This window comes from Mangifera indica, unplaced genomic scaffold, assembly GCF_011075055.1.
Source record: "Mangifera indica cultivar Alphonso unplaced genomic scaffold, CATAS_Mindica_2.1 Un_0020, whole genome shotgun sequence".
Classification (NCBI taxonomy): Eukaryota; Viridiplantae; Streptophyta; class Magnoliopsida; order Sapindales; family Anacardiaceae; genus Mangifera; species Mangifera indica.
In genome coordinates, this window is record NW_025401112.1 from 130,543 (window position 1) to 146,693 (window position 16,151).

The 16,151-nt window shown below is 31.9% G+C and overlaps 2 protein-coding genes across 2 annotated transcripts; both read right to left on the reverse strand.

Moving 5' to 3' along the window:
* Positions 1-268: 268 nt before the first annotated feature.
* LOC123205978 (protein GLUTAMINE DUMPER 2-like) lies at positions 269-753 on the reverse strand. Its single transcript, XM_044623058.1, has one exon. The coding sequence runs from the start codon at positions 725-727 to the stop codon at positions 356-358; it is 372 nt and encodes a 123-aa protein (XP_044478993.1). The 5' UTR covers positions 728-753; the 3' UTR covers positions 269-355.
* Positions 754-8,261: 7,508 nt separating this feature from the next.
* On the reverse strand, positions 8,262-10,153 carry LOC123205927. The gene is made up of 5 exons (XM_044623004.1): positions 10,030-10,153; positions 9,490-9,945; positions 9,052-9,411; positions 8,728-8,942; positions 8,262-8,640 (listed from the first exon to the last, which is right to left on the reverse strand). Exons 1-4 carry the CDS (start codon positions 10,096-10,098, stop codon positions 8,940-8,942), a joined length of 888 nt encoding a protein of 295 aa, XP_044478939.1. The 5' UTR covers positions 10,099-10,153; the 3' UTR covers positions 8,262-8,640; positions 8,728-8,939.
* Between the last annotated feature and the right edge of the window lie 5,998 nt (positions 10,154-16,151).

Sequence of the window (16,151 nt, forward strand, 5' to 3'; positions counted from 1 at the left end):
AGTTTACTTTTTGCATAGAGCTTTGATGTCTTTGCTTTTTTTGGCAAAGATGAGCATGGGCTGTTTTCTGGGTTTTCTTGTTCCGAGTCTCTGGCTTTGTTTCTGTTGTTAATACAAACTTACTGGACATTGGTGTAAAGATGATAACTATGAATATTAATTAGTCACTGTCACCTTCTCTAAATTCTCTGCAAGCAGATCTTTGTTATTTATTATCAACTGAGTCTTCATGAGGTGCACAAATAAATAATAAAGTAAATGGGATCACTTATAATGAAAAAATGAAGAAAACTTTTCACACTCAGCAACAATTTACAGATTCTCGCAAACTGCTAGTGTTATGAGTAACTCCAAATTAAGCTATTGGTAGAGATGTCAAATGGGTCGAGTTGAATCGAGTTTGGTGGCAAGTGCAGACTGAGGCTGAGGCTGATGCAGGCTTGGCCAGGTAGGTTGGATTGTCATCGCCGGCCATGATGACAACAATCTTCGGCTCCATCTCCAACTGCATGTCAACTACTTGCTTCACTGATTCACCCTGATCATGATGATCACTGCCTGACGAATTCATGGAAGATCTTCGATAAGAACAAGCTAGAATTATCAAAGCTATGGCAATGAGCCCCAGCATGGCTCCCAACCCACCAAACAGGTAAGGAACCGGAGAGTTCCAATGCCCCAATCCGCCATTAACACCACCTGAAGTTGAGTTGCTTGCAGTCCCCATGATTCCACAACGTTTAATGAAGTTGGAAGTGCAAGTTTAGGAGATTGATATCATTAATATTTATACCAGAAAATTGAAGATTATTAAGACAAAAATCAAAAAGTTATTGCGTAATGAAAATTTTAATTAAAGATACCAAATTGTCCTTTGTTTTGGATAACATCATAATTTTGTGCACCCACTTTTGACGGTATATAAATAGTATAAAGTAATATCTAATCATACATCAAAGTATATTTATTCCATTTTGTTGAACAAGGTTCTCTAGTTTTAAAAGAAAAAATCTAATCATGTGCTAAATTAAGTATTCAAAACTGAATACATATAACATTACTTATTATTATTCAATTGTAAACATATATGTCATTTGAGCAATATTATATATACATATTTTTGAGTACATAGATTATATATCATATATATAATTTATCTTTAATTTAAAATCACATAATTATAGAATAACACATTATCTGTATATCTAATTATATAATCAAAAGTATATATGAATAATTTTATTTGTGTTGTTTAGCTGGAATCCACTTACCATCATTTGAAAATAATATATGCCACATTCAATTATCTTACAAATGAAAGACATTAAAGGTGGAAATGGGTAGTATGGTAAATTTGATAGGGTGGAAATTCATGTGCCATGGATGAAGCAACCAACCGTAGAAAGAGTATTAAATGTGAGTCATGCAATTTCTCATAACCTTATATTTTATAAAAGGGTTTTTCTTTATCCAAATTATAAGACCCCACAAAACGTGCCCTTCTGGTTTAAGTATTCCTCATTTTCTCTTCTTCATACACCACCAGATTTCTCTGATACATTATTTTCGATGGGATTTGCCGTATTTTTTAAGCAAAACCAAAATATAATTTAACTTGTAGGGCTTGTTTCGGAATTGTCTTGCAACTTTGCACACGATTTAGGCCCTGAAAAGAGATACCGCATTAATTAAGTTGACTGTGATACATAACGATGAAATTGAATCCATTTTAAGGCATCTAATTAAACAACTCATCTTATGGATTAAAATTTGAAAGATAGTCATACACTCCCAAATATTATGAAGAGAATGTTATGTAGACCTAATTTTGAGTATCTAAATGACACATCATTATGTGATTGAATGTTATTTTATTAATAATCAAAATAAATCAATTATATATAATACATCATTTGAATAGTTAATTGAATATTCAAAACTCGGTACCCATTGTTTTATTATATTATGAAACATAGATATATAGAATAAAACTATGTATACAAATAAATTGTATAGCATGTTTGTACAAATTTTAGTAGCAATTTGTGATTGAGTGATGTGATTATTCACTTTTTTTTCTTACTTCAAAATCACTTATTTAAATACTAACATATCAGGTTGTATAAATAAATTTATATAATTTATTTATACATGTAATATTACTCAAGCATATATTTTAGAGCATTCTGTCAATTGAGAAGTGTGACTTTTTTTTTTTTGTAGTATGATATATGAGTAGTGCTATATATATAAACAATAATATATCATCATATGATTTGATAATTTTAAATTAGAGATAAAACAATATTCAATTATATGAAGACATATCATTATTTGTATATAAAATCGTATATATTATTTATACATATAATTTTATTGATAATATATCCCTGGCTATGAAATAATCAAAAGTAGTATCTTTGCATTGGAGATTTGTTTTGATTTTTTTTCTATAATATTAGTGGAAGTATATAAAAGGAAATTTTAATTAGATGAATGTGAATGTTCAAAGGAATATAAAGATAAATGAAGGAACGAATATTTTGAATATTAAAAGCAATCAAGTGGGATAAGATATTGACATTTATCTAACTATCACGCACTGGTTGCTGATCCTAAAAACTTCTATGAAACCCATGAAATTAAATTATTGAATGTTTTCACATTAATATGCATAACAGGTACATCATTACGATTAAGATTAGATTTAATCTGAGCTATTCAAATTTAGGTTAAACGAATCAAGTTTGAACTAATGATTTGATTCATTTTCATAAACGAGCATATTCAAATATTCAAATTTGAATTGATTTAACCCAAATTTAAAGTAAAATTGTTTTTTAGTTAAGTTTGAGTTGAATCAATTTCGAATTGGCTCTTTAGATTTAAATTCATCTTGAGTTGGGTCTTGTTTAGATTCATCTTGAATTAGATCCAACCTTAAATATAATAATTCATGACTTACTATGACGGGGAGTTGAGTTTGAGGTAATATTTGATTATCTTAGTAATCTATTTTTTTAAAACTGGTATTACCTTATTTTGTTTGTCATGTAATAAACAATTTTGATCATCTTTTAATTACCAAAGTGATGTAATAGTCGAGCAAATTATCACATTTATCTTAAATATTGGAAGATCAATAAAACTATATGTACAAACAATAAATACAAATGATGACATATCATATTGTAATTGAGTAATTTTGAATTAAAGATAAAATAACATCTAATCATATGATGATACATTATTATTTATACTTAAGTCTGTATTCATTATTTGTGAACATGTATAGTGCTACTCTTAAAAAATTATTGAAGTAATATTAATTTCGTTACAAATTTGCCCTCACTTACTAAAATTTTAGAACAAAACTACTCTCAATTTCAGTTAAAACAATAAACAACATAACTCCCAAATTTACTTAATTTCATTATTTGACAATATGGTAAATTAAAAAATAATTAAATTAATTAATTTTATTGTTTGACAACATAAAAAAACTAAAATATGACTAACATAGAGAATAATTTACAACATACAAAAAAAAAAACCTAAGACATGCTAATTTAACTAAATACAATACCAATTTAAAATTAATAATCTTTTAAGGGTATTTAAGTAAAATAATATCTCAATATTTTTTTTTTATTTCTATTAACCAAACACATTAATTATAGATATATGCCAATATTACCAAACAGAGTATTAATTATACTCAGTAATCTTTTAAGTAATTTATCTTAATAGTAATATTTCATTTTCAATCAAATTATATGTGCATATTTTTTAATACACAATTAAGTATAAAAATGATATGTCAAAATATGATTAAATGATTTTAAATTTAAGATAAAATAATATTTAATTATATATAATATATTATTTATGTATTTAAAAATAGGGTAATTAATTAAAATAGGCAAAAAATTTTCCGTTTATACGTTTTTAGGCCAGTGAACAACTGTTTTACCAAAATAAGCAAACCAATATTTTTCTTCCACTAATACCCCTTTCTCATTTCACATAACTAATCAATTTGCGCCGCTTTCATCTTATTTCACCGTCGTCTTCTCTCTCAACGTTATTCTTCTATCAACACTTCAACGATAACAAATTTTATGTGTGCTCTCAGTGGCATTCATCATTATCATATATCAAGTAAGTTTTTTTTGCATTTCCTTTATATAAATAATATCGGTATCCAAAAAACTGTCAAACTCAAATATAAAGTTTAAAACTGTAATCAGCACCTCGTAACTGCTTAAATCTTTTTATAAATATTCAGATTTATGCATTCTATACTTTTATTAGCCAGATCTAAGTAAAAACGGAAATCGCAGTTCATGCCTGGTTAATTGCGTGGTTTGCGCGTTGCGCGGATTGCGCTGTTTACTATTTGCGTTGCGCGGTTTGCGCTTGCGCTGTTTGCGCGGTTTGCGTTTTGCATTTCTGCTCATCTCTTTCACAATTTCTTTGATGCAGAAATATGGGTATAATATATCTGCTTGGATACGGTGGACATTGGGTTAACCGAGGTGATAATAGTTTGAAATACGTTGGTGGAGTTGAAACATTTGTATCAGTTAGTAAAAAAATAAATTTTGGTGGATTTGTAGAAGCAGTATGTTCTCGGTTAGGCATTAATCAAAGTTGCAATAGTATAAAAATTTACATGCAAAATCCGACCACGTATAGTGATTTACCGTATCTGTTGAAGGATAATTTTGATATACGGATTATGATGAGATTATCAAAGACACATAAAAGGGATCCATTATTTCTTACAGTGTTTACAAGGCCTACAGAAGTTATAACCAATATGCAACAACAGCGAACTGAACCTATGGATGATGCGATTAATTCTGTGGATAATATATATTCTGAGACACAGCCAGAAGGTATGCCTGAGGGTGATGGGGTTGAGGTTATGATACATGATGAAATAAGAAGGCAGAAAAGCCCTTTACGGGGTACAACAGATAGATGTGATGAGATGGGTACTATTCTGGCAGAAAATTTTCAATCAGATGAGGAAGAAAACGGTAATTATAATGATTGGGATAACGAAAATGGTCATGATAATGGTGGTGATGAGGAATGTGATGATACCGGTGATGATAATGATGAAAACAGAGGTCATAATGGGAGTGGTCATGAAGCAGGAGTTGGTCCAAGTATATTAGCTGAGGAAAGTTTGTTTCATAACACTTCAACAATGCATGAGCAACCTATTCCTTTGAACGTAGAAGTTACAAATCTTTTTTTCGGTGGTCCAGATCCTTACAGGGATATAGAAAACGAAGGTATTGCATTACATTCAATTCCACCACGAGATGGGAGAATCAAAGTAAATGATCAGTTCACATCTAAACAGGTGTTGAAAGATACGATGTATAGGGATGCATTAGAAAAAGGTTATCAGATCAAGGTGGCTAGTTCGAACAAAAAAAGATGGGATATCAAATGTGCACATCCTCAATGTAAATGGAAGGCAAGGGGAGTTAAATTACATAACACAGATGTTTTTGTATTACGAAAGTTAGAAACTCACACATGTCCTCGGGATGTGATAATGCCTCACCACAGGCAAGCAGGTAAACGGACACTTGGAAAAATATTGCAATCTGTGTTTACTGCTTCTAATCGAATCTATAGGCCAAAAGACATTATAACGGATGTTGCAGATAGATACAAAATAGATATCTCCTATACTCAAGCTTGGCGTGCTAAGAATTGGGCGTTGAATGAGATCAGAGGTTCTCCTGAAGAGTCGTTCAGACAATTACCTGTATATTGTTACAATTTGGAACAAAAAAACCCTGGCACCATTACACACATTGACACTGATATGGATAATCGGTTTCGTTTTGTCTTTATGGCCTTAGGTTGCTCAATTAAAGCATTTCGGGAATATTGTCGTCCTGTTATTTGTATTGATGGAGCTTTTTTAAAAGGACGTTATTGGGGTACACTGTTTATTGCTGTGGGTAAAGATGGAAACAACCAAATTTATCCTTTGGCTTTTGGTGTGGGGGGGAAGGAAGAAACAATGACTTGGACCCCTTTTCTGAGAGCGTTACATGGGTGTATAGGTGATATTCCAGATTTGGCCATCATTTCGGATAGACATCATGCTATCATTCACTCCGTGCGAGAAGTATTTCCAAATGCACACCACGGTTGGTGTAATCATCATATAAAAGGTAATATGCGAAGCAAGTATAAACAAACAAAGCATATAGAGGGGTTGTTTTGGCGAGCAGCGAAAGCTTATCGAATACCAGATTTTGAGGATGCAATGCGAATGATTAATGAAGAAAATCCTTCAACAGGTGCATATTTACAGGGTATAGACTATAGACGTTGGGCCCGTGCTTATTTCCCAGGTATTCGATATAATATAATGACAACAAATATTGCTGAATCGTTTAATGCTTTAGCACGGCATGCACGAAAATTACCGGTTATGATGCTACTTGAGTTTTTGCGTTCCACCATTCAGAAATGGTTTTACTCTCGATGCACTATGTCAGGTTTGTATAATTTTTTACTATTTTTTTTCATGATGTTTGAATGTACACTTATAATATATATTTTTTTAATCATGCAGAGGGTTCTACAAATAAACTCACTCCGTGGGCTGAGGAGAAAATAGCAGGTCATATCCTAAAATCAGCTAACATGGTTGTCAAACCAATAAATATGCACCGATATGAAGTCCACGGTGTGGCCCAATCGATCACTATAGTGGATCTATGTGCGCAGGAGTGTAGCTGTCAGAAATTTCAATTGTCACATATTCCGTGTACACACGTTGTAGCTGTGGCCAGGTTTCAGAATCTTTCTGATTGTTATCAATGGGTTAGTAAATATTATTCAACCGAATATTGGCAAGCAGTATATAGAGAGAGTGTTGAACCACTAGGAGATCCTTCTGAATGGTTACGTCCGGAGAATCTTCCTACGATCCAGCCACCTCCAATGCAGAATCGGCGTTCAGGTCGACCATCAGAACAAAGAAGGAGACCATCGCAGGGGGAGGAAGTATGTCAACCTGTTTGTAGTCGGTGTCGCCAGCGTGGGCATACTAGACTTACTTGTACGAACCCTTTATAAAAGGCAAGACGAGACTTCTGAATGCTTGTAAGTCCAGGTATCAAATTGTTATATATTACATTTGCATTTGGGGTTTTAATTTTTTACAATAATGTTTTGTATTGTTCTATTGCAGATGTTTAGGATGTGCAATTTGAGGAGAATAGACAGTACAATGTAAATCTCCAAATGTTTGGAACAATGGGAAATTATTTTTTTTGTTTGAAACATTCACTTTGTCTATTAAACTGTAATGTTATTTTTTGTCAGAAATTTTAATAGATGCTTTTTATTAATATATTAAACTATAATGTTCTCTCTGATTGTATTAATAGATGGTAATTTTTGTTCTATTCTCTTTGATTGTATTAATAGATTGTAATTTTTATGACTGTGAAGTGCATTATTGCTTAAATTAATGGATGATAAAAGAATGTTAAAAGTAGTAATTTTGATATCATGGCTATAATGGATATATATATATATAAGTTTGTTATAAAATTAATTTAGCAAAGATAAATTATTATTAAAGAAGAATTGAGAAAAGAGAGAAAGCAACTTGAGACGGGGGTATTTATAGCAGAATTGTCACCCTTCCAATCAGCAAAAGTGGCTTCCTTCTAAGCCAAGTTTCCAATATTATTATTAATGCATTGACATTACTTTAGCCAAATTTTCTTCGCATGAGCTTGTAATTCATAAATGTCTTCCCACCACTTTTGCTTCACTTTTTGCTTAACTTAATTTGGTGGAATGCCACCTGGCTTTGTAACAAAGGTAATATTATTTTTAAACAATTTTGGCAGAGTCTCCCCTATATTATTATCATTATCCAAATCTTCTTCGTCCTGTTTACATTTTATTAAAAAATGCACTTCAATATCAATTCAATCAATCCAATCAACCCAACCAAAAATCAACTTCAATATCAATCCAATCCATTCAATAAAAAATGCACTTCAATAGCAATCCAATCAATCCAACCAATCTAACCAAAAAAACACTTCAATAGCAATCCAATCAATCCAACCAATCCTACAAAAAATGCACTTCAATAGCAACATCACATAATAATTAAAATATATGGACTATTTACACATACAATCCAAAAAATTTATAAATATACATAACTAAGAAACAATATCAACAAGTGCATCCGTGAGTAAAAATCTTAGACGCGATCATCCTACGCAAAGGAATAGTATCAGAGGATGTATAGTCAAATTTTCGACCAGTCGCTAAATACTCTATCATCAAAAGTGTGAATACTCCACAATCACCAGAGGCTTTGCCTTGTTGTGGAACATCAGTACATCGCATCAACGTGAATGGATCCAAGTTAGGGTTATCACCCCTAATCTCCCAGTATCTAGTGGCATTAATGATAGCCGGAAGATGTTGATACCGTGCCATCATATTAATGAACTTATCCGTAGAAGATATGAAGCTAGTTGAAGAGTCATAAACGGTAAAAGTCCACGCTTTGAGATCAATTTCCCCACATGCCCAATGTTGACAATCATAATTGATAGGAATGTACACCTGCAAAAGCAATAACAAAAATTTGGTAAATAACATAACATAATCTTAATTAAAATAAAATACTCTAATATATAACATTTTAAATACTTTGTCAACAATCGCCCATGCAACGTATCTCATATCCCTTTCCCTTTGTAGAAGCTGTGGACTGATCCCTTCGATAGGGTCTAGTAATACTCGAGGCCATTGAAAGTTGTCAACATCAGCCACTTCTCGATCTTGTAAAATACGTGGTAACCAACCATCCCAAAACGTATCAACACATGTCCAATTAGCATTGGGATACGAATGACGTAACATCACTAAGTAATTATCCATATGCTGAAAAAACGACAAAAACATAAATTACAATTACTTTGTTTATAGTAATGAAATCGTATAAATATAAAAATAGATGGGATAATTAAGCACCTCATCCGTTAACCACTTGTTTTCAGTGCAAATGTGGTCCCACCAGCCAAGCTTCTTATAAGGGCCATGCAAATAAGTCAAAGCTGTATCATTATTGTCAGCATTATCATACCATTGGTCAAAATCAATATTTATTTGTTGGTTCCCCTCTCGTGGTCGGCGTGGTCTCATAGGATCAGTAAAAGGGCTAAGTAGTGCTCGTCCCTTCTTGATAATTCTTCCCCGTAATGTCCTTCGTGTATTCGACCGAGGTTGAAGTGGTGTTTCAGTTGGTCTACACTCAGTGGCTATTTCACAATAATCAGGTGGACAAACATCATCATCCTGGGCTACCTCAAAAATGACCTCAGCTGACTCATCCTGTGTTATCACAAAAGATTATAATTATCATCGTTTCATTTTAAATATAAAACAAATCATTTTGCCATTTATACTAACCTCATCTCCGGTGGTGGCAAAAAACATACGTTGCATATCAGAAACTTTTGTTTCAATTGATGTTTGTCGCTCTTCAAAATGTCTAAAACGTTCTTCCACTGTTTCCATGAATCCATGTAGCATTTCTTCAATACGAACAAAATCAGTAGAAGATGTGGATGCAGCATGTGTAACACCAGGGGATCTTCTTGTAGTCTGCCGAGGAGACATTGATGTTTGGTGTGTGGATTGATGCTCCGACCTAGTAACTGGTGGTGGAGTCCAATCAGACCTTACTAGACTATGTACAGGTATGCTTTGACGTGTAGGGTGAGGAGATTGGATTGCATCACTAGATTGAATAGGCATACGATCATCATCAGATTCTTCTATGTATCCCATATAATCCATAACTTCTTTAAACCAATCAGATTGCTTTTCCTCAACAGATGGAATCAAGACAGGAGTGACAACATCCTAATAAATATTTTAATAAATGTATCAATTTTTTATATATAACAAATTAACTTATTTTTTAATATCAAAAATATATTAATATACCTGAGAAGTTTCAAATAGACAGTTAACAAGATCCCACCCTGATCGCTCAAGTGTCTTCCATCTCAACATACGAGGAATTCTATCTGTAGATTTGCAAACTACGAAACCCCCCAAGTTACTGAGAGTTTCATATATCCATAGTTGCATCCCGTAACAAGATCAAATTTATAAAATAAATAACTTAAACATCAAAAGAGTAAAAATAATATAAATCATATTTAAAACGTTGGATACCTGAAATGCAACTGTAAATCCCATTAATGCATAACATTGCACTGGAATATCTGGATCGTATGCCCGATGGTTATTCATAACTTCTTCATATCGTTTCTCTACTGCTCGGCTCATTGATTCTGCAGTCAACTTCCAAACCATAGTCCCCCACGGAAATCTATTGAAACTATCCCAATCATCTACTAACTGTAATATATCTTCTGATACTACTTTTCGATTATCTGCTCCTAATAATCCATAATGTATCAGATATAATACAGCCATCTTCACAGCATCTTCATCATTGTTTCCCCACACCTTAGACATGAAACTTTTACCTAGATCCCTATAAGTCACTGATTTATCACTTTGAAAGTATTTGTTTTTTAAATTCAATGAATCTGTAGTTATGTAATCAATCATATCTGATTCTTTACTAAACCTTAACCCAGTAATTATAGCAAACTCAATCGGACTAAATCTACAATCAATCCCATTTAATCGAAACCAAAATACTTCTCCCAACTCATCCTTATTCACTTGTCGAAATAATACACTATGTAATAAAGTTGAACTATATCCATGCACTTCAAGATCCAAAAAATGCCCAAAACATGTTTGTCTAAATAATATTTTCTGCTGTGAATTTAATTTTGCTCTTATATGTTGAACCGTATCCCTGTGACTTCGAATATTAATAGTAACTCTAAAATCATGCGCATTATGAAATCGTCTCTCGCCAACTTGATTATTAATCGAAAATTTCTGAAAAAAAACACTTTAAAAATGAAATGATAAAGAGTTTGATTCAGTAAATTTTAAATTTAAACAGGTGATATCGCAGTCCAAAACGTGGTGGTTGCGATTTTGCGCGGTTTGCGCGGTGCCGTCGTTTACGGCTGAACTTTGCGTCGCTTTCGTCTTTCGACGGCTTCACTTCCAGCCATCTATTACCATTCCAAACGCAAATATATATAATTCGGCAGATTTAGGGTTTTACTGTACAAACCCTAGCCACCATCGCAACCACCGTCGCAACCATTATAACTACCATTATATCCACCGTAAACCTCCGTAAATCGACGCACATTCTCATAATCCATTCAATTAAAATAACATCCCAACATTATCATCCCAATATTAAGCAATACCCACAATAAACCGATCAATGGAGATTACTTCAACCAAATAAATAAAATAAATAATATAAATTGTATCTAACCTGTGAAGCCATTGTTGATATATATTACCACTTCGACAGATTTTGGCTGTTTTTACTATTTTTCCAATATTCGCCGGTGATTTTTGCTCTGTATTTTCAAATTGCTGATTTCGGCCTCCCCTTTTCCGTTTTCGGCAAAGTAACTTTCAGAATATTACATTTTGGATTTTACTAGGGTTTTTAACGTAAGGGTAAAACAGGTAAAAAAATATTGGTTTGCTTATTTTGGTAAAACAGTTGTTCACTGGCCTAAAAACGTATAAACGGAAAATTTTTTGCCTATTTTAATTAATTACCCTTAAAAATATATATTTATAATATTATTTTTTTATTTTTAGTAATAAAAATTTATCTGAAATCAGATATACCCAAATGTTTTAATCTTCACAAGGCAATGGTGAAAAGGCAGCTTTGGTCAAGCCTAGTTCACTTAAATTTCAATTCGATATTACCAGTCCAAGCCCAGCTAATAGATAAGCAATGGGCCAACCACTTTGTCCACTGAAATTTGTAACGTTCCAATTAAAGAGTGAGCCGCAGAGCCGATAAATTTCATGCTTTTCAGCTATTTGCTTGCCTTCAAGTCACGAGCTTTAGTAATATTACGAGCCTACGGGTTAGGCTTTTAGTAGAATATTTTTTTAGGTAATTTAGAAGTGTCTAACTCAGGATAATAAGCCTCTAAAATCACAGTGAGTTAAATCAATTAGTGACAATATTGAACATAATAAGGAGCATGTGCCGAATAGTTAAGAATTATTCATTATACGAAAATTAACTTAATGTCTCTCTAATGATAGGGCAATATCAATCATGATAAGGGTTAGAGTTAGACTCAAATTAAGTTGACTCAGTTTCAAAAGTCGGTTCGACTTAGTCTTAGAAGTCGACTTGATTGAATTTAGCTCAATTCAAATTTATTTAGTTTAATTTGAGGTAAGTTTGAATTAGAAGAGTCAACTTGTTTTTTAAATCAAACCGAATAATTTTTTATTCAAATAGAATTTGAACCATTCTTTTTTTTGGTTTAACAAACTCGAATTAAACTCAAACTGAACCTTCTTTATTTTAATTAAACTTGAACCAAGAGTGTTCAAGATTGACTCTGGTTATATCCACCCTTAAAAAAAGTGTGCATTAACTTATCAAAGCACCCATGCTTAGCATAGCAAATATCTCAATTGATCACATATCATTCATTTGTGTAAAAAAGTGAATAATTTCATAAGCACTACTTGTACGTTAGAAATAGGCAGTTGTTATATAATCAGATTTCTGTTTAGTCAAACTCACATAAATGACATTAAAGAGTGTTGTCAATTTGTATTTACCGAGTTTGAATATTAATCAAGTTCCAGATTATTAATCGCCCAAAAATCGCATAAGAACAGTATAAAATCACAATGCACAAAGAATCAACACAACAATATACTTGATTCGGGTTCAAAGATTAGAACCCCACATCTAAGGCAGATGAATCCTCTAGCAAAATCCACTATAAATTGAAAGAGTACACTTACAGAACCTGACTCGCTTCAACTCAACCAAACAGACCACAATCACACTCAAAACTGAGAACCACAACAAGCACAACGTTGACTTGATGACGAGAAGGCCAAATCGGTAGAGAAACAAGTGGATTTCTCTTAAGATTGAAAACCCTAACACAGAGAATAAAAGAGCTAGAGAGAACTCAAAACCTCAACGCCTTATGTGTTTTTCCTTTCCATTTAAAGAGGCAAACGCATGCCTTTTCTCTTTTTCTCTTAAAAAACTAATGAATTGTTTATACCTACTAATAATAACCTGGCCATGTAAAGATTAAACTGCCCTTAGTTAATAACTACAGACCAAACTTTGCCTAAGCTTATTCTTCTAATTACATGACTGCTATTCCAGTTTCTTAGGTCACAACTTTACAAAACTCTATCTTGACTAAAAAACTAAAACAACTAAGGACTCCTTTGCAGACATCACAACACACTTAAACTGGACAAATTTTGAGTAAGCCTAAAGCATCTCTAAACTTACTCAATAGCATAGGCTTAGTTAAGATGTCAACTGGATTGACATCAGTTAAGATTTTCTTCACACTAACTTGACCAATAACTAACACATCTCTGTTAAAATGCTATCTTACATCAATATGTTTAGTCATCTTATGAAATACAAAATTTTTGGATAAATAAATAGCACTTTGTGAATCATTGAAGATCTTTATAACACTAACATTTAGTCCCAACTTAGAAATAATTCCCTTCAGCCACAATACTTCCTTTACAACTTCAGTCAATGTTATATATTCAGCCTCAATTGCCAAAAGTGTCACAATGTGTTGCAAATTACACTTACAGCTCATAACATTTCTACCAAAGGTGAAAACATAACAAGTGAGGGATCTTTTTTTATCAAGATCAGTTGCAAAATTTGAATCATAAAATCCTTTCACATAAAACATATTAGTAGCATCAACAGTATAAGACAAGCCATAATCAGATATACCCTTTAAATATCTCAATAACCATTTGTTGCATTCCAATATTCTTTACACGGATTACTCATAAACCTACTAACAATAGTAATTGCATATGTTATATTTGGCACCTATCATTACATACATTAGACTCCTTACCATATTAGAATATGGTATATTCTACCTGAAATCAGATTCATCAGAAGATAATAATCCAACAGATTTTAATTTAAAATGAACACCCATAGGAACATTCACACATTTTGCATTTATCATATGATATAACTCAAGTACTTTCCTAATAGAAGCAGATTGAGATAAAGTCAAACACTGTTTTCAATCTATTCTTGCTTATATCCATACCTAATATTCTTTGCAGGACCTAAGTCTATCTCAAATTCAGAATTCAATATATCTTTCAAATCAAGTAAAGCATCCATATTCTTAGAAGCTATAAGCATGTCATTCATATAAATTAGTAAGTATACAGAATTATCATTTTCAATTTTCTTAAAATAAACACAATGATTATAACTACATCTGAAAAATCCAATTGATAGAACAAAGTCATCAAATCATTTGTAACATTGTCTAGGACACTATTTAAGACCATACAAATATTTATGAAGTAAACAAACCTTATTCTCATTACCAGGTTTCACAAACCCCTTAGATTGTTTCATGTATATTTGTTCTTCTAATTTTCCATGCAAAAAAGCAATAATAACATCCATTTGTTCTAATTTTAAATAAAAAAGAATAACAACAGATAACATTAGTCTAATAGAAGTATGTTTTATAACAAGAGAGAATACCTCATTATAATCATTGTCTTCTCTTTATGAGAAGCCTTTTACAACAATTCTTGCTTTAAATTTTGCTTACTCAACACCAGGTATACCAGATTTTCTTTTGAAAACCCATTTGCATTCAATTATCTTTTGACTTTTGGTTCTATTAACAAGTAACTATGTGTGATTTTTCTGTAGTGAAGCCATCTCACTCTCCATGGATTATATTCAATCATCCTTGTATTGACTTTTACATAGTTGCTTGAAATTAATGGGTTCATCCATTTCTATTGCATAACCTGTCTACAATGCATATGAAATAAGATTTGCATGTGCATACCTATAAGATAATCTAATTTCCTTTTTAATCTTATCTCTAGCAAGCTAATAATTAGATAGATTAAGACTACTATTAAATTGAAAACTTTCTTTTTGACTCTGTAGTGGTGGTTGTTAATTCAAGTCTAAGATTTTATACTTTGAAGTATGAATTGAATCCAAACCCAATTCAAGTCCACCACTAGACTCTTGAGACTGACTCGAAAACTAGATTGTGGTGTCTCCACCTCAATTTAAACATGTCTTGACTGATTATTAGCAAACAAAGTCTTTACAAAATTTTAATTCATTAAAGACTACATCCTTACTTATCACATATTTCATATCATTAATCAACCACAATTTATATCCTTTTGTGTCTGTAGGATAACTAAAAAAAATAGCCCTAGGATTTAATTTTCCCCGGTTAATATAAACATATGCAAGACATCCAAAAGGTCTCAAATGACTTAATGATGGTGGTTTTTTATTCCAAAGTTCCATAGATGTTTTAAAATTCAATGCAGATGAAGGTAATCTGTTAATCAGATAACATACAGTGGCAACTACCTCTGTTCAAAATCTTTTCCTTAAACCTGAATCTACCATTATACACTTACCTTTATTTATAATGGTTTTATTCATTCTTTCAACTAACCCATTCTGTTAAGGTGTTTCAATATATGTTTTGTGTCTAAGAATTTTTACTTTCTTACAAAAATCTAAAAGAGTTTACTACAGAATTCCAACCCATTATCAGTTCTTAAGACCTTTATTTTTTTGTTAATTTTTGATTCTCAACAAGTGTTTTTCATTCTTTAAAACAATCAACGGTTTGATCTTTATGTTTTAAAAAATACACTCATACCCTCCTAGAGTAATCATCAATAAAAGTTATAAAGTAATAAGAAATCTAAAGTTATAAAAGTTATAAAGTAAGTCTATGTGACTTACCTAAGATAAAATTTTCATAGAAATCTAAATTACCAATCTTATCAGGATTAACCAATTTTTGTTTACAGAGCTCATGTAATCCAACAACACTTATGTGCCCAAGTCTTTTATACCACAAAATAGTTTTATCAGATTTAGGAGTAAAATTCAT